Here is a 26,957-nt window from a genome sequence, read left to right as displayed (position 1 = left end):
CTTATTTTAATAACCGTCAATGATGTCCGAAATCAAAAGTCTCATCCCCAACAATAGCTCAATGAAGACATTAAATGTTAAATAATAAATAATTTCCATTATGTTCCAATATCAGATTGAAATTCCACCTTGAGAAAACCGACTGGCGGTAATGTTCCAAGACTAGAACAATTTCAAATTATGACATTTTATTTTGAAGTATAACGTCTATTGCACGCTTGCGTGAACGTTATCTCAAAATCGCCAACAGAAAATGTAGTTTTGTGGTTGGTAACATCAAACCGAAGCTTTTGTCTTGCTAGATTATCAATGAAAGAAGCTTTTTATTAAAAAAACAAAAGCTCAAATTGGCAAATGCCAAATAAATAAAAACGGCTGCAATTGAAAACTTTTAAAAACGTAACAACTTCAGTGAAAAAGGCCCATTCAACTAGACCCAGTCAAAAGATAAACTTTAAAGAAAACAATTACAACAACAACTACGAAATTTAATGTTTTAATGTTGCGGTGGCTTTTGGACACAAAGTATAAAAACTATAAATAAAACTGAGTAAAGAAACATTTCAAGATTTGCCACAGAAGTGAAGTGAACAGCAAGAAGAAAACAAGGCAAACAGAAACGACGGGAAAATATAAAAAAAAAAATAATAGAAAAAAAAAAACACAAATTACGAAATAATTCAAAGTAAAAAAAATAAAGAAAAAACAATTAGAATTAGTGCCTAGAAATAAAGAGAAACCAAAAAAATAGTTAAAGATGCATTTGGCTATGTTGCAATCTGTGTTGGCCATTACGCTGGCCTTAATCGGAAGTTCCCTGGCAGCCATTGCCTCATTGCCCAATACTCAGGAATTTGCAACATCAACAACAACATCCTCTTTGGTAAATGTTGATAGTTTATTAGCATTTCCTAGTGAATTGGCGGCGGGTACCGCCACGGATGATGATGACAGCAATCAACAAAAGGAATTCAGTTCAAGTGAGTGTGTAAATAATAACAGCAGCAACAACAACTAACGAAACACCATGTTATAATAACGAAAAAACCCCCAACGAAATGAAACTGAAAATCGTGACAAGAAAAACATGTAAAGGAAATGTGACGCATGGTTTATGCAATTTTCCTCTCAATGTTTTTTCCTTTCTGCTTGAAGAACTTGAAAACCAAAATTGGTGTTAACTCTTTTTACATAAGACCAAAGTGCAGGCTGTGTTGTGAGGAACTTGTGTGTGTGTGTGTGACTTGTGAAAAATTCAGGTTTTTTAATGTAAATGTTCCAAAGTTTTCCAAAGCCTATTTCCAGTTTTATGTTTTTCTTAAACAAAAACCTAACAATGAAAACCAAAAATAGTTCGAGAAGGAAAACCAGCCTAATAACGGCGCGGTGTGGTGCGCTCTCTGTGTGATTTTGGCATTTGCAAGTTGTTGTGTCAGTGGTTCCACATAGTTTGTTTCGATGATAAAAATCTGTCAAAATTATTGTGGTCTTTGAAAACTTGTGGCATGTTACCAGTGTGGCTGGCGGTGTGTAAATATTGTTTGTTTTTGTTTTAAATCGATATAGGAAATCAAAGGTGTTTGTTTGTAAATGAATGAAACAAGTTTGTGTCTTAAGTCTTTTGATTTATACTGTCAAAATTAGTAATGTTCACAGATCTTCGTAATAATTTGTAATGTTTAAAATATGGATAAATTAGAAAATCTAGTAGATGAACATTTCTTGATTTCCGGCGCAGGACATTTGTGAAGATAATAAACAGAATTGTGTCAAAAATCCTTTAAAGCGGATATGATTCTTCTCCTCCCATACCCCTGTGGTCGGAATCCAAATATTCCTGTACAGATATCAATACGAAATTTTCAGTAAAGGTTAGTTTAGCAACACAAATGAAAAAAACAAAAAAAAAATCAATATAGGTCCAACTTTAGGACGGTACCCCCTGATTTCTGGCATTTTGGGGGTCTTGACCACATCTTTCAACAAAATTGGCTAAAATTTGACCATCGCTATTCCCTAGTGTTAGAAAAGCTTCTTACATTTTTTTTTTTTTGAATTGGGATCCACGTTTTGATAGGATCCCAATATAATGCTAACGCCCAATTTCCGGAATTTTGAAGGTTTTATATAAATTATTAATTCGAAATGGCAGAAATGCCATTTAATAATTTCTGGAGGTAGGCTACCCCCAGAAAATTGTCGATTAATGTAGATCCACCCTTTGATGTTGTCCCCATAAATCGGTACCGCCCAATATTCTGTATTTTTAGGGCTCTAGCCGTAATAATCAATCAAAATGGCTGAATTTTCCAAATTTTACATTGAGGACCACGTTTGGACGTATCCTTCATATAACTGAACCGCACAATGTCTCTTCTATATATTTAAAAAGCTGAAATGTATTACCTGCCCATTTGAAAAAATTACAAAAACACCCTGTAAGGTATCCTTATTATTTTGGGAACAACTTCCAAAGATGCGGAAAGATGCAGCTGATATTTTGAAAATAGAATCTTTAGACTACTACTAATGTCAAAAAAAAAAGAGAGTCAGCACTCGTATTCAAGAATGAATCCAAAAAATTAACAAACACAAAACTGTATAAAAATTAAGTTAATGCCTCGTTTTTTCAATATTCCAATTAAGTTTGGTCAATATACAGTTCAATTAACTTGATACTAATTCTCAAAGAGTACAGTAATAAGTACACGGTGCGCCTTAACTATTTTTAAATGGAAGGTGTTTATACCTGGGAAGTTTTTGCAGATTCTGAAACTACAATGTTCATAGATGAGAAATATCAAGAAACAAAAAAAATCGCCGGAGGGATTTTCAAATAAATCGCGATTTAAGTTTGCCTTTTTAGGGGTTCTTTAGGTTTTCACGATTTTGCTTGGAAACCGCGAGTCCTACCTAAATGGGCCTAAGGAAACTGTTGTAGCTGTGAAAATTCCCCACAAGATTGACCTTTATGACATTTTCGTAGGTTTTACCCTTTCTGAGGTATAGAAGTTCAAATTGAGACAATGCACTGACCGTATCGCCTCCTTATAAAACAATGTCATTACTGCAATTTCCCAAATTAAATTTCCATATCTTCAAAATGGTACAACCTAGGAAAAAATAACTCATACATTGTAGAGAATTTTCACAGCTACAACATTTTCTTTAGACTCATTTAGATACGACTAGCGGTTTCCAAGCAAAATCGTGAAAACCTAAAAAAACCTAAAATTGTGAATTTTGATCGCGATTTATTTAAAAATCCCTCCGGCGATTTTTTCTGTTTTTTTATTTTTCTTATCTATGAACATTGCCGTATCAGAATCCGCGAAATCTTCCCATGTGTAAGCGGTTTTCATCAAAAGTTAGTTAAGGCGCACCGTGCATGACATTGTTTTAAAAGGAGGCGATACAGTCAGTGCATTGTCTCAATTTGAACTACTATATCTCAAAAACGGTAAAACCTACAAAAATATCATAAAGGCCAATCTTGTGGTGAATTTTCACAGCTACAACATTTTCTTTAGGCCCATTTAAATAGGTCTCGCGGTTTCCAAGCAAAAATCGTGAAAACCTAACGAACCCCTAAAAATGTGAACATAAATTGCGATTTATTGGAAAATACCTCCGGCGATTTTAAGGCACAACATTATTGTGGACGAAAATCTAAAAACCAAAATTGGAAAATCGTCCATTTTTGAGCAGGGCTTTTTCTCCCTTGGACAGGCATATACCGCCCTACAACAACAACAAACACAAAGTCAAAAACGATTTTCTAGCGTTAAGTCATGTCACCCAATCTAACACGTATTTGGGGATTTTCTAGTCTGCATCTGATTCATGTAGAAGTATTAGTTCCATCGAGGAAAAAGGATTTAATTACGACACCACCGTGGTGCACTCTGTACCCTGCACATTTTCAACGGTGGCAAAAATAGCACTCAGTGTAAAATCATGTAAAACTTCAGTACAACCGGTGTCGTAAAGCACGCCGTTCAGACTCAGATGTAAAAACTAGTTCCCATATCATTGAGCTAATATGTCGGGGTGGACTCGTTGATAACACTGTGCGACAACCAAAAAAATTACAAGGAAAACTGAGTTGATTATGAAGTAAAGCTAAAAATACGAGACACGTGTATCGGCGTTTTTAAAGCCTACAGCGGAAAGTAACCAAAGTAGGCGTGGCAAATTCCGATCATTTCTAGTTTTTTCTTTTTCAAACTATTGAAGTTAAGATATCATGAAATTCTTCCATAGCCTGCTAAGAATGTTATATGTTATGGTTACAGATTTCTTCTATTCAGAGACTCATAGTGAAATTTCATTTGGAACATTTCTTTCTTTAACAATATTCCCAAAAAAGGTAGTATTTTGCTAGATTTTGATCCAGTATGGAATTATGTAAAATGAACAGTTCAAAATTAAAACAAATAATTTCATCCTAATATGTATAAATTTGTAATCTAATTTTTTTAAGGAAATAGTATACCTAGATATATGATTTATTCTGAAATTCACAGTAAAATTTTGTCTAGAATTTTTCATCTTTTGACACTTTTCACCTGGAACCAAGTTTCGTATTACTTTCATGTATCAAGTCGAAAAAAGAAGGAAAAAAATTTCATCAAAAAAATTGGGAAATATTTTCATGTTTTTTCAGCTAAATTGATACTGATATTTTCATGATATGTAATGTAAATAGACATTTCATTTCTTTGGTAACCAATAGTGAAATTTGACGAAGAATAGTTTTGTCTTTGACGTCATCTCTCTAAAATGATGTATTCTGGGACAATTTTGTTTTTCATTTTTAGAGATTCCTGGCGACTAGATAAGATTTACAGATTTGGTGTATTCTAAGACCTATAGGAAAATTTTATGGCGAACAATTTTGTAGATATGATCACATTTTAAAGGAGTTTGTGAAAGATTTTGGAGGAATGACCAAAAAGACCCCTTTGATGAACCGCATGAGGGTTAAAATTTTTAACATAAATATTTCCCACATCCTCCTCTGTAAAATTGCCAAAGACACTATGCACCTAAAATTCAAGGATTACAAGCTATCTTAACTCGAAAATTTCGAAAAAAAACTTAAAATGGGCGGAACTTGCCCGGGCTACTTTGGTTACTTTTCGCTGTAAACATTAAAAGCGCCGACACACTTGTCTCATATTTGTATACCGTCAGCCTTTAGGCTAGAAAGAGTATATACACTTTCATACGGGCAAAATGTGCCTCATCGAAATAATGGTTTTAGACCCCAAGTATGTTTGGACGAAATGTGTTTCAGACAATTTGGAGTTGATTTAGCAATGTCCGTCAGTCTGTCTGTCTGGCTGGCTGGTGCGCACGATAACTCTCGAACGGATGAACCGATTCGGTTCAAATTTTGGCTTTCGTAATATTTTGTCCAAACTTAGTTTAAGTTCGAAGATGAGCTATATCGGTCCACTCCTTCCGGTACCTTCCCCACAAAAGTTCCAAAATGTTCGGAAAATTTGCGGGCATGATAACCCTTGAAGTGAGTAACCGATTTGGTCCATACACATCGTTAAATTTCTACCAGACTTAGATGAGGTTCCAATATGGACTCAATCGGCCCACTCCTTCGGGTACCTCCCACACAAAATTTCGGATAAGTTCAGTTTAGGACCTGCCCTCGAATCGCTTTGATTTTTGCTGCAACAACTTGTATTCACTTCCCCCATACGACGGTATAAGTTTCATCAGGGGCAAGTCCATACTTCCTGAGAAAATGGCCGAAAAGGTGCAAAAATTCCCTATGACACCTTGTGTAGTGGTTGGAGCACAAGATAACTCTAGAACGGATCTGTCGATTCGGTCCAAAACTTGGCCTTCGTAATATTTTATCAAAACATAGTTTAAATTCGAAGATGGGCTATATCTGTCCACTCCTTCAGGTACCTCCCCCACAAAACTTCAAAAATGTACGAAATTTTGCGCACGATAACTCTGAAGGGAGTGACCGATGTAATCCATACTTTGCACAGCCTAATATATCTACCAGATATAGATCAGGTTCGAATATGGACTATATTTGTCTACTCCTTCTGGTACCTCTCACACAAAATTTCGGATAAGTTCACTTTAAGACCTGCTCTCGAATCACTTTGATTTTTGTTGAAGCAATTTGCATTCGCTACCTCCATTACGACAGTAAAAGTTTTTTTCAGGGTAAGTCGATATTTCTTGGGAAAACAGCCCGAAAGGTGTAAAAAACCCCTATGTCACCATATGTGGCGGTCGGAGAGCACGATAACTTTCCAAATGTTCAACCGATTTGGTCCAACATTTGGTCTTCGTCATATTATATCCAAACTTAGTTTCATGGGCAATACCGGTCCACAACATTCGGTACTTCTCCCCAATATTTAAAAAAAAATGTCACTAAAATGCTAGGTCGATATCACTTAAATGGGGCAACCAATTTAGTCCAAACTTTGGATCTCATAATATTTTATCAAAGTTTAGTTTAACTTCTAAAATGGCCCATGTCGGTCCTCCCTAAGGGTACCTGCCCTACAAAAGTTCAACATTTGTGTCTTAGTGCAGTTAATTCCTAATCCACATTTTTGTCGGCAAATTCAAATGTCCAAAAAGGACCACGAAATTCTGAAGAGACCTTAAATTTATTCGATCTGTCCTCAGGTGAAAGGTTCGCTTCATATTGGCGGAGGGTATATATCTGTCGGCAAAGCCGACAGACACTTTTTTACTTGTTTACTTTCTCCTATTTAGCAAAAAACAAATGTTTAATATGATTAAACAATTTTGGTAATTGCAGTGATGGTCCACGAAAAAACCCTTAATACATTGTGTTCAATAGACATTGCATTTAATGTACTTCCTTTCCCATAATACTGAACCTGTATTTTTTGCGTACGTTCCTGGTGACCACTCTAGCTCAAAAATTATAGCACCGATTTTTATACCCTACACCATTATGTGGGGGGGGGGGGGTATTACACTGTGTGTAATTTTTTGAGTCATGTTTTATTAACCATATTCTGACTCCACAGTGTGATAGAGCACCAAAAATGAGAAGACACGTGTCCCGCCGTTTTTCCCTATCTCATCAACTTTCGCGGTTATAGGCCTCCAAAGGTTTGAGGCTTTGATGTAAAAAGGGTCATTTAGTCAGGACTATATCTTCCAAACCGTTAGGAAATTTTAATTTATCTCAGAGGCATAGTTGTAGCTCTTGTCTTAAAGAACAAAAATTGTGAACACATATAACCCATCAAATTTCATGTGCTCGGTCAAAATCGCCATGGTCAAATTTCTTTTAAAATTTTTCTCAAGTTTTGTTATACAGCTATCAAACCGATCAAATTTGAAGCAAACAACCAACTACAAAAATGTACCTCAGATCTCAGTAAAAATCTTTCTAGAAAATACGAACACTGAAGGAACAGGTCTTAATGGTCAAAATAGCAAAACAATTGCGATTCTTATCCTCTTTTCTCGGCTTCTGCTCCATAGATATTAAACCGTTCAAAATTCAAGAAAACAATCAACCGTAATATTGTAGCAAAGGCTTCAATAAACAACTTTCTGGAATATGCGAAATGTCTATGAACGGTTCTTAATGGTAAAAAAAAGTAAAAATCATTTGAAAATATCCAATTTTTATACTTTTTTCTCCGACTCTGGTCCAAAGATACGCAACCACCCAAAAATTAATGATACAGTCAACTACAAAAATGTACCTTAGATTTCAACAAACAAGTTTCTTGAACAAATGGTCACAATTTTGATCGGATCCTCACGAAATTTCGAGGGTTAATGGAGGTCTTACGGAGGAAGAAGCCACTACAGGTCGGATCATCACGAAATCTTCTCACAGGGATATTGATGTTGGTGATGTCGATAGTAGTCAAATATAAATTAAATATTAATTATTTTGGTTCAGTTTGCCTAAAGTCATTTGGTATAAAAGCCAGATAGGTGAAAACTTTTGTATCTCCCTAAAAGAAATGTTTTCGAGTGAAAAGACAGAGGTAGTGGTGTAGGGTATCACATAGCCGGCCCCGTACGGACTATAGGCTTTTCTCACTTGTTTAAAATAGAAAAGTTCTTTCAATCGTCGAAGTACTAAATACCAAAAAATTAGGAGCCTTAATTAATATAAAAAAAGTTATTTCAACACATTTTTGTACGTATAGCAACGTAATAAGATATTCAAACAAATATTTACGGGAAATTTTTTATTTTTTCATGAGCTATGAGGTTTCAAAATTGCACTCTTTTTTTGTTTCTTTTCAAAATTCCAACACATTTTCGAAATATTAAGAGATTATTTCTAAATTCTCCTTCTACAATTTATGTGAGGAACCAAATTTCCAAATAACTCAACGTTACTTCAAATTTGCAACAAAAAACCGCTTAAAAGTTCCGACACAAAGCAAATTTAAGCGCACAACACAACTTCAATTGATGTAGGTCAGTTACTTGTTTTCAAATGTCTTTCATCACCTATCGCAGACAAAGGCAATGAGGTGACAGACTGACTATAACAGCAGTAACAACAACAGAAAAAGAGAAACATCAAAAGTCAGTCAAGCCATCAACAAAAAGCTTCTAAAAAGACCAGCAGAAACAAGTTGATGAAAAGTTGAAGCCGGTAAAAAAATAAACAAAAAGTGTGTGGAACAAACACATACAAAGAAATAACTGAATGATTGGTGTGGTAGATTGTTTGGATAGTACAAAGTACTTGTAGTGCAACAAATGGATTTATGAAGCAAACAAGAAAATGTGGATATTTTGTTGTTATTCCTTAGCATTTTGGTATTTTAGTTGGTTTTTTTCTACTTCACTAAGTATTTTCGTAATCAAACCCCTTTAAGTTGCTTATGAACATAAATTAATAATTATTATTACAAATTTTAGCACATATACAGTGAAGCTTCCCAATTGTGGAAGGTTTCAAGAGTAGATAAAGTGGGATGGTCGTCTGGGTTAGATTTCCAATACTGAAGATTAAATAGTTTCTCTAACAAAAAAGTAAAATTTCAGAATTGAATTTCTTTCTTATAAAGAGCCCCTGTAAAATCCTTATCTCTGTCTATGTTTCACTGTACTTACACGATTTACATTGAGTTACATTGTTAACATTTCTTAAACAAATAAAACATTCATTGCTCAGCCATAGCTGTGATGGTTACAAAAAAGGTGTCAATTTTTTTCAATAAGGTGTCAAAATCTGTTTAAAAAAATAAATAAATCATCAATGGTAGGTGGTAGACACAGCAGCAGTAGCCATCACAACACAAGTATCTCGCTTTGTATTGAAATTTCATCAAAGCGACCTTCAATTGAAATCATTTTTGTGTTTATTTTGGTAATGTTCCGAAACATTTAAACCGAAAGTAAAGCAATCAAACAAAAGACTTAAGGCACAAACTTTACATATTAAAAATGTGTTAAGTTTGGCCTCAGATTACGGAGAATTTGTGGTTTAATTTTTTTTTTTTTTGAAAATTAAATCCAAGTTTAATTTTTGGCAATCAATCAGAAATTGAAGGCAAGACTTGAAATACAAACCTATTTCCTCAATGAATGTCATTTCAACTACTCCAGCGGCTCTTAACAGATAATGCCAAGGGATTTGTTAAGTTTCTTAAAAATATGTACACAATTGTAGAAACACTCACACATACATACACTAGCGGTCATCTGAATAGGTTTGAATTTTTTTCTTTTTATATGTTAAGGTATCTTCTGATGTGTTCGTATTACAGATCCATAGTATTTACTTTTTGAGAGTCCTATACTATGCCAACGTTCCCAAGAAAAAACTTTACGGTGTTGCCATATTTTCGGAAAATATACCAATTATAATAAAAAATGTACAAAAAAGTGTCAAATTTTTGCGATCATCAGAATAGGTTTGAATCAAATAAAAGTGAAAAATTGTACTATCCAAGCAAATATTGCGCAGTTTTTTGGTTTAGTTTAGTAAAATGGAACATTCTGATAAATCCTACAACAAATTTGAGCCGCTTTATTTGGAACGTGGGTTCAATTCTCAACATGGAAAAGTTACCGAGAACTTTCAGATAAAGTCAAGAAATATTCAAACAAAAACGTTTTATAAACTTGCTTTATATGACTTTTTAATTTCGTTAGATCTCTTCTGAGCTTCGAAAATTGTCTGAAAGCAAATACCAAGTGTAGCCATATTATTAGGATCGATAAAATAGAAAGGTCATTGAAAATAGTTGGTATTTTAGTTCAAGTTTCATTTTTTAACTATCCTAGCAGTACAAATTTAAGTATTATCATGCTCACAAATCCACCATAGTTGACCACATGTATCATAAATGTTCGAAAATTGGTCTGGAAGAATGTTTCTTCGAAGACAATAAAGTAGAAAATTGTAATTCAAATTTAACTCAAAGGGGCATGATATCGCCGACTTTTATAGTGCTGTATAACCTCAGTAGTTCATTCTTTTGTACTTATTCGTGTTTGTTTTATGACTTGTGAACAGAAAAACACTTTTTGACCTAACTATAAAGGTATTACAGCACAATAAAAGTCAGTGATATCATCCCCCTTCGACTTAAATTTGAATTACAATTTTCTACTTTATTGTCGTCGAAGAAACATTCTTCCAGACCAATTTTCGAACATTTATGATACATGTGGTCAACTATGGTGGATTTGTGAGCATGATAATACTTAAATTTGTACTGCTAGGATAGTTAAAAAATGAAACTTGAACTAAAATACCAACTATTTTCAATGACCTTTCTATTTTATCGATCCTAATAATATGGCTACAATTTGTATTTGCTTTCAGACAAATTTCAAAGCTCAGAAGAGATCTAACGAAATCAAAAAGTCATTTAAAGCAAGTTTATAAAACGTTTTTGTTTGAATATTTCTTGATTTTATCTGAAAGTTCTTGGTAACTTTTCCATGTTGAGAATTGAACCCACGTTCCAAATAAAGCGGCTCAAATTTGTTGTAGGATTTATCAGAATGTTCCATTTTACTAAACTAAACCAAAAAACTGCGCAATATTTGCTTGGATAGTACAATTTTTCAATTTTATTTGATTCAAACCTATTCAGATGATCGCAAAAATTGGACACTTTTTTGTACATTTTTTATTATAATTGGGATATTTTCCGAAAATATGGCAACACCGTCAAGTTTTTTCTTGGGAATGTTGGCATGGTATAGGACTCTCAAAAAGTAAATACTATGGATCTGTAATACGAACACATCAGAAGATACCTTAACATATAAAAAGAAAAAAAATTCAAACCTATTCAGATGAACTCTAGTGTACATTGAACCAACAGAAGTTAACAACATTTTTGATCTTGACCCAATTTCAATTTTTCTTGTCCAATCAAATCCGAAGTCAGTTTCTTTTTAGCATTTAGCAAAAAAAAATTCAAGTAAACATCACATTGCCTACCCTTTTTGTGAGTGTGTGTGTATGTGCGAATATTTACATTTATGTTTTTTTTTTTGTTTATTATAATGCAAAAACGAATTATAGATGCCACTTTTTTTAGGCAAATATTGTTAACAAGTTTATCACAAATAACCCTCAATGAGAAGCACAAAAAACCAGATATTGTACATAATTTCAGTTTAACTAATTTCACGACTTTTATAGCCACTTGAGACAAACGGCTTTTTTGTATGTCACACATTGACGACGGCAACGTCAATAACATATGTATATGAATTATGGATTGTAGTACTGACTTTTAACACAGTTATAAATATGTGGTTTCGTTCCGTATTATAAAAATTTAGATAATGCTACTACAGTGACTAATTTAATCTTTGATAAGAAAGATTTATGTTTGGGGAATGAACGCGAATAAAACTCTCGCCCTCGACAGAAAATTGGAATAACTATTTGATATTTAAGTCAAAATGTAGGAAGCCTATAAAGAAAACCCGAAGGAAGTCTTTATAGAGGTTCGGTTGCTCTACGAGTAATGTGTCCTTTTAGCAAACTGAAGAAAGTCTTTATAGAAGACTTGAAGACAGTCTATACAAACGATAAGAAGAGAATTTGTATAGATGAGCCGAAGCAAATATACACAGATGTGCTGGATACAACCTACTTTTAAAAATATGCCTAAGGAAGTCTTCATAGAAAAGTTAAAGGGAGAAAATGAAACGGTAGAGGCTAAATATAGGAGTCTCAAAACTTGAGCTGTCATGTCTGTAGCCATATTTTTTGCATGCTGTTCCTAAGTCTACTCCAATATTTTGTATACCCACCACCATAGTATGGAGGGTATATATTAAGTATATTTTTCCGTTTGTAACGTATTGAAATATTCATTTGCGACCCTATAAAGTATATATATTCTTGATCAGCGTACAATTCTGAGTCGATCTATGCAAGTCCGTCCGTACATCCCTCTAGCATCCACAAAAATGGAAATAGGACGCTGAAATTTTGGGAAGATGCGTGGTTTGTTTACAGGCAGGTCAAGTTCGATGATGGGCTATATCGGTCCACGTTTTGGTATAGCCCCCATATAACGGTACCGCTCGTTTTTAGTCACATTTTCAAACTGAATTAGCTATAATTTGACATTTAGGGTTCCTAGTGATCAACAAACTTATATTCTATAGGTCCTTGTTTTGGTATACCCCCTATATAACGATACCTCCCGATTTTCAGTATTTTGAGAATTTTAACTACAATTTTTAACCGAATTAGCTCTAATTTGACATTTGAGGTTCTCAGTGGTCATGAAACTTTTCCACCAAACATCGTCAACATATTTCCATGTTTTAGTATAGCCGCCATATAACGGTACCTCCCGATTTTCAGTATTTTGAGAATTTTCGCTAAAATTTTTAACCGAACTAGCTTTAATTTGACATTCAAAGTTCTCAGTGATCACGAAACTTCTCCACCAAAAATCGTTAACATAGGCCAATGTTTTGGTATACCCCCTATATAACGATACCTCCCGATTTTCAGTATTTTGAGAATTTTAACTACAATTTTTAACCGAACTAGCTCTAATTTGACATTTGAGGTTCTCAGTAGTCATGAAACTTCTCGACCAAAAATCGTTACCATAGGTCCATGTTTTAGTATAGCCCCCATATAACGGTACCTTCCGATTTTCAGTATTTTGAAAATTTTAACTAAAATTTTTAACCGAACTAGCTGCAATTTGACTTTTTAGGTTCTCAGTGGTCATGAAACTTCTCCACCAAAAATCGTTACCATAGGTCCACGTTTTAGTATAGCCCCCATATAACGGTACTACCCGATTTTCAGAATTTTGAGAATTTTAACTAAAATTTTTAACCGAACTAGCTGCAATTTGACTTTTTAGGTTCTCTGTGGTCATGAAACTTCTCCACCAAACATCGTCAAGATAGGTCAATGTTTTGGCATAGCCCCCATATAACGGTACCTCCCGATTTTCGGTATTTTGAGAATTTTCGCTAAAATTTTTAACCGAATTAGCTGTAATTTGACATTTGAGGTTCTCAGTGGTCATGAAACTTCTCCACCAAACATCGTCAACATAGGTCCATGTTTTGGTATAGGCCCCATATAAGGGTACCTCCCGATTTTCGGTATTTTGAGAATTTTAGCTACAGTTTTTAACCGAACTAGCTTTCATGTGACATTAAAATTCTCAATGATCACGAAACTTTTCCACCAAAAATCGTTAAACATAGGTCCATGTTTTGGTATAGCCCCCATATAACGATACCTCCCGATTTTCGGGAGTAATTTGACATTAAAAGTTCTCAATGGTCATGAAACTTCTTCACTAAAATTCGTCCATGTTTTCATATAACTCCTATATAACGGTACCTCCCGATTTTCGGTATTTTGAGGGTCACATTGTTTGATGGAACTACCCTCAATTTGACTTTTGAGGTTCCCTGCAGTTATAAAACTTTTCCACCAAAAATTATAATAATAGGTTGACTCTTTGATATAGTCCCGTACATTTCACTTAGCTGAACACATTTTTTAGATTAGATTAGATAATTTAAGCAATTGGAGTATCTATCGATGGTCGAAAAAATTTTCCACCTAAAATTGTGAAAAAAACACTAATTATTCCATTTTAATTAAGACTATTTTATGGTGGATGGTATAAAAAGTTCGTCCTGGCCGAACTAAACTACTTTTTTATTTGTTTAGCTAATGGCTGCAATTTGACTCGAAATACTGATTTCACTGTGCAACACGAAAATTATTAACCATATTCTGACACCGCAGCGTGATAGAAGACCAAAAAAGATAGGACACGTGTCTAGCCGTTTTTTCGTATCTCATCAACTTTCGCGGTAATAGGCCTCCAAAGGTTTGAGGCTTTGATGTAAGAAGGGTCATTTAGTCAGGACTATATCTTCCAAACCGTTAGGAAATTTGAGTTAATCTCAGAGGCAAAGTTGTATCTCTTGTCTTAAAGAACAAAAATTGTGAACACATATAATCCATCAAACTTCATCTGCAAGGTCAAACTCGCCATAGTCAAATTTCTTTTACAATTTTTTCTCAAGTTTTGTTATACAGCTATCAAACCGATCAAATTTGAAGCAAACAACCAACTACAAAAATGTACCTCACATCTCAATAAACATCTTTCAATAAACATCGGTATCTGTAGATACCGATCTTAATGGTCAAAATAGCAAAACAATTTCGATTTTTATCCTCTTTTCTCGGCTTCTGCTCCATAGATGCTAAACCCTTCAAATTTCAAGAAAACAATCAACCACAATATTGTAGCAAAGGCATCAATAAAAAACTTTCTAAAACATACGAAATGTCTAGGAACGTTTCTTAATGGTAAAAATAGCAAAATCTTTTGAAAATATCGAATTTGTATACTTTTTCTCCGACTCTGGTCCAAAGATAAGCAACCGCCCAAAAATTAAGGATACCGTCAACCACAAAAATGTGCCTAAGATTTCAACAAACAACTTTTTTGAACATATGAAGATTCTAGGAATGATTTCAAATTTCCTAACAGTTTGGAAGATATAGTCCTGACTAAATGACCCTTTTCACATCAAAGCATCAAACCTTTGGAGTCATATAACCGCGTTGATGAGATAGGGAAAAACGGCGAGACACGTGTCTTCTCATTTTTGGTGTCCTATCACACTGTGGGGTCAGAATATGGTTAATAAAACATGACTCAAAAAATTACACACAGTGTAATTAGATAAGTTTTCCCATAGAAGACCAGAATGACATTGATCCAACTTTGCATCTCGTAATGTTTCTCTCAATGTCAAATCAATTTCGAAGATGAACTTATCGGAAAAAATCCTCCGATCCCCAACAACTTCAATTTTTCGCTTGAGCGCAACTTAAGGAATATTCGAAAATCGGTTTGAAATGTTCACCAGAGGTAGTTCTTGTGCTCCTCAATGCAACCTATAATCCATACTTCCTAATATAATGGTCCAAACCCTCTAAAAATCCTACAGCGAAGAACTAACAAGTATGAAAAGCATTAAGTTCGGTCGGGCCGAACTTTTTATACCCTCCACCACAAATTTCAGTCATTTCGGTGGATTAATGTGGCCACAACCTTCAAAATACCGAAAATCGGAAGGTACTGTTTAATGGGGGCTATATGATGGCGTGGACCTATACCTACGAATTTCTGGGGGAAAGTTTTATACCCCAAACGAAGACTAAATACCAAATTTCAGCCACTTCGGTGTGATAATGAGGCCAAAACCTTCAAAATACCGAAAATCGGCATATATCGTCCTATGGGGGCTATATCAAAACGTGGACCTATATAAACATTTTATGGTAGAAATCTTTCTTAGCCTCTGGAAATGCAAAATACAAAGTTACAACCGATTCTGTTGTCAAATGGGACTAATACATTCAAAATATTTCCTCTCCGAAAAATCGTTTAGAAATCGGAACGAAATCTGAACGACTTTGCTTCCGAAATTGTTCAGACGTCTCGGACATCAGACATTTGGTTTGCTGGGTACATAGCCCGCTTTCAATAACCCGCTTTCAATTTCCACAGACGGACAGACGGACGGACATGGCTATATCGATGTAGAATTGCACGCTGATCAAGAATATATGTATATAGTATGTGGGGTCTACAATGATTATTTCGAGTAGTTAGAAACGTAGTGACAAACTTAATATACCCCCATCCTATGGTGGAGGGTATAAAAAAAACCGACAATCTTTGAACCTCGTAATGGTTTTCCCAAACTTAAATCAAGTTCCAAGAAAGTCTATATCGGTCAAATGTTTCGGATACAACCATCACTAAAGGTTACTTTTTTACTTATGTGTAGCTAAAATGTAGTTCGAGGTATAATGTTTTTCTTGGTGAAGTCCATACTTCCTGGCAAGTTATGACAACAATCTCAATTTAAATGGCTGATAGGCACGATACGTGCCGAAAGCATGTTAGATCATGTTCTATGATAAACTATGTAGGTCCATTCCATATTCGGATATCTCTTTTGTGCTTTAATGCAGTTGCAGGTCACTTCTCGGATCGCGATGAAGATGAAGGCATTCTTTGTGATCATGACTACAACAGCATTATTTATTCTAGGGCGAGCCGGAGTAATGGACTCCAAACTGCTCTAATATTTAGGGCCACTTCTTTACACACTTCCTGAACAAAAGTGCAGTTACGTCTGGGTTTTATTGCAGATAGTCGTTGTGGTCCCTGTTACAATGCTAAAATTTAACTTACCATACTTTCACTGCGTCAACTCAGGTATAGTTGCGACGACCTTCCCGTTCCATTGCACTTTCTGCAATGCAGTTATATCAGCCTTTAGCATTCAGAGAAAATTTATTATACGGAGACTTTTGTGTGAGAATTCATCTTTTTGTTTTCAAAAGTGATTCATTGTAGAGAAGATCAACTGTATATCCGTCGTTGCCGTCCGTCCGTACATTTCTCTTTGTCCTTTTAATGGGTGAATGAATGTGAATAGCGAATCCTTTGATCTAAAGATTATATGCACACGGAAATTTATTTCGTGGTTCTCCCTTCCCACTAATGTGTCCAAAGGATTTCAAAATATCTTAAGGAAATTCTAATCCGTAATCTGTAGACACATTCAGTAGAACACTGCTGTGTTTTTCCGAAGGCCGAAAAATCATGGATGCTACATTGTTTGACCATTGAGACAATCCTAGAAGAGCATTCATAAATCCCTATTGGATTCAAGCGCTGTGCCGTAGCAACCCTCCCCCTCTCCCTTGTTCTTTCAGTGATATTTGTGAGAACGTGTGCACTATCTTTATAAATTCGTCTGTTTATAAATATAATTTTTGATACATAAAATAAGGTTTCTTTATAAAAAATAGAAAGTCCTAAATATTTCCTTAGTAACAAATAAATTTTCCATTAAGACACACCCTTATACATTTGTTTCAATTTCCTACATTTTTAACCATGACACTGAAAACTTTGTAAACATCGCAAAAACGAAGAAAACCAAATCAAAACAAAACTCCAAAAATTCGACACAATTTAAAATACAAATTGAACCGTTTGGAATTCATTAAATGCAACGGTCACTCGAATAATGATTAAAATAACAGGTGAAGGCAGAAGAGACAAAAAAAAAACAAAAACATAAAATTAAAGTATGCAGATGTGCCTGTGGGTCAACGATTAGTGGTTTTGTTTCAAGGTGTTAAAATGAAAGACAAGAAAACACCAGAAGTAAATGTTAATGTGAAATTCATTCAAATCAAAGTGTTTGGAATATGTAAAGGAAATGAGTCACTGGACAGACAGTATCACATATCATTACAATAAATGAAACTCGTTCCTTTATATTAGAGGACATTTATATAAAGAGAACAGTTTCATTATGTGATTATTATATTTTTTAATTTAACAACATATTTATTATGCATTGTAAATAATTTTTAAGTAACATATTGTAGTCAACAAAAATCAAAACTGTAATATGAAATACTTTACGTCCATTGACCCCCTTCGCTAGCGACATTGAACTTTTTTTTCTGAAGATGGAGTAAAGTTTCTTTACATACATCAAAACGAATTGCTGGTTCAATGTTAATTCATTACAATGTTAACAAATGATGAATGAACAACAATAACAAGTATCATGTACCCCCGGCCGGGTCACAACAAAAACATGGCCAAAACAAGAAAACACAACATAATCATAAAACCATGACCTACGTCACACTAGCGCCAACTATTGAATATAAACATAGTAGCAGTTGTTATCTAAAATAAAGAAACCGAGGGAAAAAGACACACAAACGAAAAGTTTGAGGGTAATGACAACTAATACGATTTTCTTTGAGGGGAATTTTGTTAAAATATAAATAAAGTTAATGACCTTTGGAAATAATGGAGTTATTATTAATATTTTGTGATTATTCTTTTGTGCTCTATTTCACATATTTGTTGTTAAGATATTGAGGTGTAGCTCGTGGATCTAAGTTCTTTTGGAATAAGATTCGAAAGTGGAACACATGTGTCATTCACTTCCAGTATTTAACACAAGCAGAAAAGAATAACATGGTTCGTCTTAACCAAATTCAGGTGGAAGGAGCTTACACCTGGGAAGCAATGTTCATGGATGAGAAAAATCAAAAAACTAAAATAATCGCCGGAGGGCTTTTTAAGTAAATCGCGGTCAAAATTCACACTTTTAGGGGTTTTTTAGGTTTTCACGATTTTCCTTGGAATCCGCTAGCTCTATGCAAATGAGACTAAAGAAAATATTGTAGCAGTGAAAGTTCTCTACAAGACTGACATTTATGATATTTCAGTAGGTTTTACCGTTTTTGAGATATAGAAGTTCAAATTAGGACAATGCACTGACTGTATCGCCTCCTTGTAAAACAATGTCATGACTACAATTTCCCAACTTAAACTTATATATCTCAAAAATGGTACAACGTAGGAAAACGATATAAAAGTCAAGCTTGTAGGGAATTTTTACAGCTATATGATTTTCTCTAGTCCAATTTCGTTAGGACGTGCCGTTCTCAAGTAAAATCGTGAAAACGTAACAAAACCTAAAAATGTGATCTAAACAAATCATGAAGATCAATCGTCTGGATAATTGTCACAGCTACAATATTTTCATTTGCCCCATTTCGATAGGATCTGCCTTTTTCAAGGAAAAACGTGAAAACCTAACAAAAACCCTAAAAATGTAAACTTTGACTGCGATTTATTTAAAAATCGCTCCAGAGATTTTTTTCTTGTTTTTTGGATTTTTTTCATCTATGAACATTGCTGTTTCAGAATCTGCAAAAACTTCCCAGATGTAAGCGGCTTTCATTTAAAGTTAGTTAAGGTCCACCTTTCATGACAGTGTTTTGCAAGGAGGCGATACAGTCAGTGTATTGTCCTAATTAGAACTTCTATATCTTAAAAATGGTAAAACGTACGAATAAGTCATAAAGGCGAATCTTGTCGAAAATGTTCACGGCTACATCATTTTCTTTAATCCCATCTCGATAGGACTTGCGGTTTTCAAGCAAAATCGAGGAAACCTAAAAAAGTCCAAAAAATGTGAACTTTATCGCGGTTTATCTGAAAATACCTCTGGCGATTTTTTTTTATTTTTCTCATCTATGAACATCGTTGTTTCAGAATCCGCAAAAACTTCCCAGGTATAAGCACTCTTCATTTAAATTTAGTTAAGGCGCACCGTGAATAGAGATATCCTTAATTTTAAAGAATTTTCGTATGCGATGTGGAGCCATAAGCAGTGACACAGACTACACCATAAAAAAATCCACATGGACAGACTTTTAGGAACATTCTTGTCATTATCAAGAGATGTATGGAGAATAAAAGTATAGCGTAGTCACAACAACACTAATGCTACTAAAAACTTTAGTGCGGGAGGTGAATGAAAGAGTGGAACATTTTGGTGTTTATATCTATAGAAGTATTGTCTTCCCCTACCAAAAAATTGATAATGTTGCTACCATGATCACCATATACTAAAATTTGAGCATGATCCGAGAAGCGGACTCAAACTGGAAAAGTATTGAACATTTGCGGAACTGGTTCTAATTTTGGGTGTTAGTTTTCGTCCCGGTCAGTCATTTTTGTTGATCACCGTATGATTTTATATCCTCCACCATAGAATGGAGGGTATATTAAGTTCGTTTTTCCGTTTGCGACCATGTTAGGTGTATAACGTCACCATAAATGCCCGAAGACGTAACCCTCAAAATCAAAAATTTACAGGAGAAGCAAAAAACGTTATAAAATGAAAAACTGTTTTATGGAAAATTAAACTTATGAGGGCGAGTATTTGGGATATTATCAATCCTACACGAATGGTAGTAATTAATGAAACCAAAACCGCGGAAAGGCTGGGTTTTGGGATCCGTCATAACAACAAAATCTGCAATATTATCCCATTTTCCGAAATACCATTTCTTCATAGGATCGGTATTTTTTAACGTAGAAGCTTGAAATTTTGCCAGAGCATGTATTTTAGCTTTATGTATCAGGTCCCATCAAAAAACGAATTTCGATTTGCGTGTCGGTCACGTCTTTGGGCATTTATGGTGACGATATATTCTTCATCAGGATAAAAATCTTAGTCTATATAGCCATTTCCGTCTGTTTTAATCATTCTAGCGTCCGAAATAATTGAGCTAGAATGCTATATTATTGCACAGGAGTATTTTTTTTTATAGGCAGATCAAGTTCGAAGATGGGCTATATCGGCTGATGTTTTGGAATAGCCCCCATATAACGGTACTTCCTGATTTTCGGTATTTTGAGGATTTTAGCTAAAAGTAGCATCTGTTGGCCAATACAATTCTTCTTTTTATTTCACAACTGATGTCGTTTGTTGTGTTTACGACGGTGCCGAGGTATACGAAGTCTTTTACTACCTCAAAATTATAGGAACCAACTTCAACAGTTCGTCCGATCTCAATGGACGCATTGCGCGTCGACACCATCAACTTGGTCTTCTCGCCTTTTACCGCCAGACCCACTTTAGCAGATTCTCCTTCGACCTCCATAAAGATATCGGTTACTTCTTTTACTGATCGTCCCATGATGTCTATATCATCAGCATAAGCAAGTAACATGTGGCTATTGGTGTAGATTGTATCACTTCTTTTGACGTTTGCCTCTCGTATAACCTTTTCTAGCAGGATGTTGAAAAGGTCACACGAAAGGCTGTCTCCTTGCCTGAAACCTCTTTTGGTACAAAACTCTTCGGAGAGGTTCTTTCCTATTTTAACTGAAGATCTTGTGAGCTTTGCGGGGATACCAAATTTAGACATTGCTTGGAATACCTTTGAACGTAGCAGGCTGTCGAATGCTGCTTTATAATCGACAAAAAGGTGGTAGGTGTCGATCTGCATCTCTTGGGTCTTCTTGGGTCTTTGGCGCAGGGTAAATATCTGGTCAATGGTGAACTTGCCAGGTCTAAAGCCGCATTGGTATGGTCCAATTATTTCGTTGACCATGGGCTTTAGTCGTTCGCACAATATCCCTGACACTATCTTGTATGCGATAGGGAGAAGACTTATGCCCCTATAGTTGGAGCATAAAGTCTTATCTCCTTTCTTATGGACGGGACACAGGATGCTCAGGTTCCAATCGTCTGGTACGCGTTCTTCCTGCGAGATGGAGCTAACTAGCTGATGAATACACCTTATCAGCGTGTCGCCTCCCGTTTTAAACAGCTCGGCTGGAAGGATATCAGCTCCTGCTGCCTTATTATTCTTTAGCCGGTTTATTGCTGTCTTTACCTCGTCTTGGCTGGGTGGTATACATTCAAGACCATCTTCTTGGATTGGATCTTTGGTATATTCGTCGACTTCGCTACTATTGCATACCAACAGTTTGGAAAAATGCTCTTTCCATATCCTTAGCACGCCATCTGTATCAGTTACCAGATTACCTTGCTGGTCTCCACAGGAGGATGTGCCAGTTCCAAAGCCATCAGTTTGATGTTTCACTCTTTGGTAGAATTTTCGGACTTCATTCTGTCTCCTGTACATCTCGATTTGTTCACATTCCCGCTTTTCCATCTCTCTCTTTTTCCTGCGGGAAAGACGTTTCTCCTCTCTACTTTTCTCCCGATACCTCTCTCGTGCGCTACGCGTTGCTACTGATTGTAAAGTAGCCCTATATGCCGCATTTTTCTCTTCGGTAGATCGGAACGATCGTACATCCAACACGCTCGATGAATGTCTTCCATCTATCACAACATGATCAATTTGATTTCTTGTTTTCTGATCTGGAGACAGCCAGGCGCCCTTATGAATATCGAGATGATTAAATCTGGTACTGCTAACTACTATGTTTTTTACAGGTGCAAAGTCTATCAGCCTCATACCATTGTCAGATGTTTCACTGTGGAGACTGAATTTCCCGACTGTTGGGCCAAAGATATTCTCCTTTCCAATTTTGGCATTAAAATCGCCTAGTATAATTTTAATGTCATGGGCAGGGCAACGGTCATAAGTTTCTTCTAAGCGCACGTAAAAAATATCTTTGGTCTGTTCGTCCTTGTCTTCAGTGGGAGCATAGGCGCAAAAAAAGCTGATGTTGAAGAATTTTGCTTTTAATCGAATTGCAGCGAGTCTTTCATTCACTGGGGTGAAGCTAGAGACCAGATGTTTTAACCTCCGACCAACTACAAATCCGCAACCAAACTCATGCTTTGTGTAATGGCAGCTATAATAAAGTGCGTCACATTTAGGTGTTGTTGTGATGCCTTTCCCGTTCCATCGTATTTCCTGTATGGCAGTAATGTCGGCCTTGTACTTTTCAAGTACATCTGCCAATGCGTAAACTGCACCTTCTTTATAAAGAGTGCGAACATTCCATGTGCAGATTCGCAGATCATGGTCCTTAAAACGTTTGCGGGGGTCGTCAACTTTAGAGGGTGTTGTTTTTCTTATTATTCGTTTTTTCATAGTAGGCTGTTTTTCTAGGGGACGCCCAAACCCAAGTTTTTAACGTTCTTATGGGTGAACGCGCGGCACATGTTAGCTCACTACCTTTAACGGGTGTTAAAGGCAGTTCCCCAGGTGACACCACGGGGAGTTCAGTGTCCACTTGTTATGAAAGAGGGACCAAGATAAATCCTGGGCTTTGCTATGTTAAAGCCGGTCAGGACCGTTGCTTGGTATCTTCCATCCCCTACGTCACCCAATTAATAATTATTATAATTATTAATAGAATAAAATTATAATTGAAAATAATTATATTTACAATTTTTTTGTAATTATTATATAAAAAATAAAAAAAATGCTAATTACATTGTGATACAAAAAATTCGGTTTTGTGGGAACCCATGGAAGACGAAAATACCTAAGGCTTCTTTGGGTCACTACGTTTTTAGATTTTATAAAGGAAAATGTAGTGAAAAACGGAGTTTCTTGGAATTTCAACTTTAAACGGGCAGATCTAATTTTTTCCACAACGGATATCTATTTTCTCCTTGAAAGGGGACAATATTGTCTTTCGAACAAGCCATCGATTTTCAAAATCGGTTAACAAATGGCTAAGTTATAGTGGTTTAAGTGTGACGAAAACGCATTAACAAACAGGAGAATACCTTTCCTCGTGCTCTAGGCTGCGTAGAAGATACCAAATAGTGTAATTATTTACTTATAGCAAGAAGAAAATTTAGTTAGCTTTCCAAAATGCGAAAAATCAATGAAATCGGTTGAAAAATAGATGTTATGGCACTTTTTGTGTTTTAACTTTTTGGTTTTTTTGTATATATTCCCTTATAAAAGATTGTTACCCAAAGAAACCAAAGGTATTTTCGTCTTCCATTGACTCCCACAGAACCAAATTTTTGCATCAAAACACCTGCAAATTTTTCATGTAGCACAGTGTTATTATAATTATTACTACAATTGAGTTACTATAATATAAATAAAGTAATATAAAATTATAATTAAAATGGTTATAATAATAACGTAATAGAATTTGTATAATATTAATTAATTAATTAATTATTATTATTAATTATAATTAATGAAAAATAATTATTATAATTAATAACTATTTTAAGTAGTTAATAATTGAAATTAATTAATTATAATTAAAAAATTATTTATAATTATTATTTTATTGATTATTATAAATATAATTATTACACTTTTTTATAATTTTATAAATTATAATTATTAATAATATAATTAAAATGAATATAATTTACATTATATTATAGATTACACTGTGCAACATTTTTAAGGTGATCTTGTGCAAACAATACGAACTGAGGTTTTTTTGAAAGTACAGACCCAAACCACAAGAAACCCTAGTTGGGTTTTGTTGCGTCAGATCCAGCTCGGATTTTATGGCCCCATCTAAACATGGTTAAATATTGAGTTTTTAAAGAAATTCGGGGCTATATCTCTGAAATCAATGCGAATCTTCTTGTGACCTCTGAAGCAAATTTGTAGATAAGGACAAGAATAAAATATTTGGAGAAATAATGAACCCGAAAAACTACATTTATTGCCTCAAATTTCAAAATATATGCAAAAATTCCACAATTTTTATACATTTCGCACCGTATCTCCAAAATCGTTAATTTTTCTGAATATTTTCTTTTGTAAAAATATTCACCCGAATGTAATACACAACTCTTCAAAACAGGTCATGGTTGTAAAATGCCTCTATGCCGTTGTTTTCAGTACATTTTTCAACGACGATTTAATAACAATGTCAATAATGTAGTGAAATCCGAAATGCGAGAATAAACTGTTGGTGTGAACTGTGTTTGAAATACGTGCTGTAAAAGATATGATTCAAAATACCACTGAAACAACATGAAGTAAGCATTTTAGAGTTTCAGAATGTTCTAAAGAATTGTTGAGAACTTTATTTGGAAGATTTTTGCAAAAGGTTACTTGGTTCAACTCCCAACAGTTTAGCCGATACTGACCAGAGTTTCAGAAATAATGTAAAATTTTCTATATTTTATAGATTTCGATGCCCTAGATGAAGTTTTTCTTATGTGGTTTTCTCAAAAAATAAGTTCCACTAGTATAGGGCTACAATATTAACAAGACAGCAAGGCTAAATTCCTATACGTTTCTGAGATAAAGGCCTGATAAATGCAAAAAAGTGTAGATTTAGCCCGGTTTAGATGAGGCCATAAAATCCGAACTGGATCTGACAGGACAAAACCCTACTAGGGTTTTTGTACTATAAATATGTACTTTCAAAAAATGCATACTAGAAGTTGTTTGCATTTTCAGTGTTGCATAGTGTTATAATAACAACAAAATTATAATAATTGTAATAAAATAATAATAATAATAATAATAATAATAATAATAATAATAATAATAATAATAATAATAATAATAATAATAATTATTTTAATTCCTATTGAGATAATAACCTAAACCCCTATTACAAGCTCCTTGTTTCTCATTCCCTACCCATTCAACTTTTGGCCATAACTGTACATTAGCATTGCACCACATGTTACGTCTATGCAGCTATAATAACCCCATAAACTTTTCTTCTTCTTCTATTACTTCATAGGATTTTATAACGTCTACATCAAACGTAACTTAATTTTGTTGTTATTGTTGTTTCTATATATTTTCAGGTCGTTTACAAATAACCCCCTGCTCCCTTAGTGATCCCAATAAAAATGAATGCATACGAGGTCTTTTTATGAAAATATTGCCCGAATTGAAGGTAATTAAAAGTTGAAAATGAAAAAATTACAACATTACAAGCCAGGCTATTGAAGTAATTATGTGTGTAATCAAATGGCCACAGAAAAGCTTTTAAAATGTTTGAAAATACTCCAACATTCACCACTGCAAGATGTGTTAACTTTAGTCAGCCATTTCAAATAGAAGAAAAAATAAAAATGTTGTATTTTTTTCAATACTTACAGCAAGGACTTCCCGAATATGGCATGGGTTCCTTGGATCCTTATTATTACAATCGTGGTATATTCCGTTATGCCAGCGAAGGTATTCAGGGTGGTTTACTGATTAAAAACATGCAAATTCATGGCATTTCCAATTTGCAAGTCAAATCTTTTATTGGTAACTTCACCGACAACAGCTTGATTGTTAAGTTGGGTTTGGAGATTAAACAACTGAAAGCTGATGGACAATTTAAGGCTGATGTTAAATTTGGAGGATTGCGTTTGGTGCCCAAGGGTCCATTCAACATAACCATTGGTAAGTGGAAGTATAGGGCAATAGTATCAAACTCAACATAACGGAACTAATTAACATTTTTTTTTTAATTTTTCTAATTCTTTAGACAACGTCAAAGCTGTGGCCTTAACTGATGGCAAATTTATCAACAGTGACGACAACGGCATGCGGCTGCAATTGTCACGTTTAAATGCCAATGTGGCTGTGGGTAATGCCAAAATAATAGCCAATGGTATTTTCTCAGATCGTAATTTGAGTAAGTAGATTTTCTAAAAAAAAATATTTTTATTTTCTTTTCAATAATAACCAACATTTCTTGCCCTTCACAGACACCATGATTTTGAATTTGGTCAATGAAAATCTACCCGAAATTACCCGTGTTGGCATACCAGCAACCAGAGATCAATGGGCCCCCATCTTAGTGGAACACATTAATAATTTCTTTGCCCAAGTTCCTCTAGAGAAATTCTTAGTACCTTAAATCAATTGCCCCCACGAGAAAGAACCCACAAAAACCAAATATTTATATAGTAATTTAAGCAAAGCAATTCACTTCAATTTGTTTTCTAATACCACCCTTCTCCCCAAAAACAAAACACTACTCACATTTACACAAACACACAGCATTATAATTAAATAAATTAAATTTAAGTTTTAGGCGTTTAAGTGCATACTTTGTATTATCACAATCTACTTATTATTGTTTATTTATTAATTATAAAAAAAGAAATGTTTTAAACGAATAAAATGTTTAAAAACCCACCAA

The 26,957-nt window shown here is 34.6% G+C and overlaps 1 protein-coding gene across 1 annotated transcript; it reads left to right on the top strand.

The window, feature by feature from the left end:
- The first annotated feature begins 410 nt into the window (after positions 1 to 410).
- LOC141392131 (uncharacterized) lies at positions 411 to 26,957 on the top strand. The gene is made up of 5 exons (XM_073965084.1): positions 411 to 980; positions 25,624 to 25,715; positions 25,921 to 26,212; positions 26,298 to 26,447; positions 26,521 to 26,957. Exons 1-5 carry the CDS (start codon positions 758 to 760, stop codon positions 26,670 to 26,672), a joined length of 909 nt encoding a protein of 302 aa, XP_073821185.1. The 5' UTR covers positions 411 to 757; the 3' UTR covers positions 26,673 to 26,957.

Source organism: Musca autumnalis, unplaced genomic scaffold (genome assembly GCF_047663935.1).
Source record: "Musca autumnalis isolate F117 unplaced genomic scaffold, ASM4766393v1 scaffold_2, whole genome shotgun sequence".
NCBI lineage: Eukaryota > Metazoa > Arthropoda > Insecta > Diptera > Muscidae > Musca > Musca autumnalis.
Note: the sequence above shows the minus strand (reverse complement) of the source record. Positions and strands in the feature narration are given on the sequence as shown.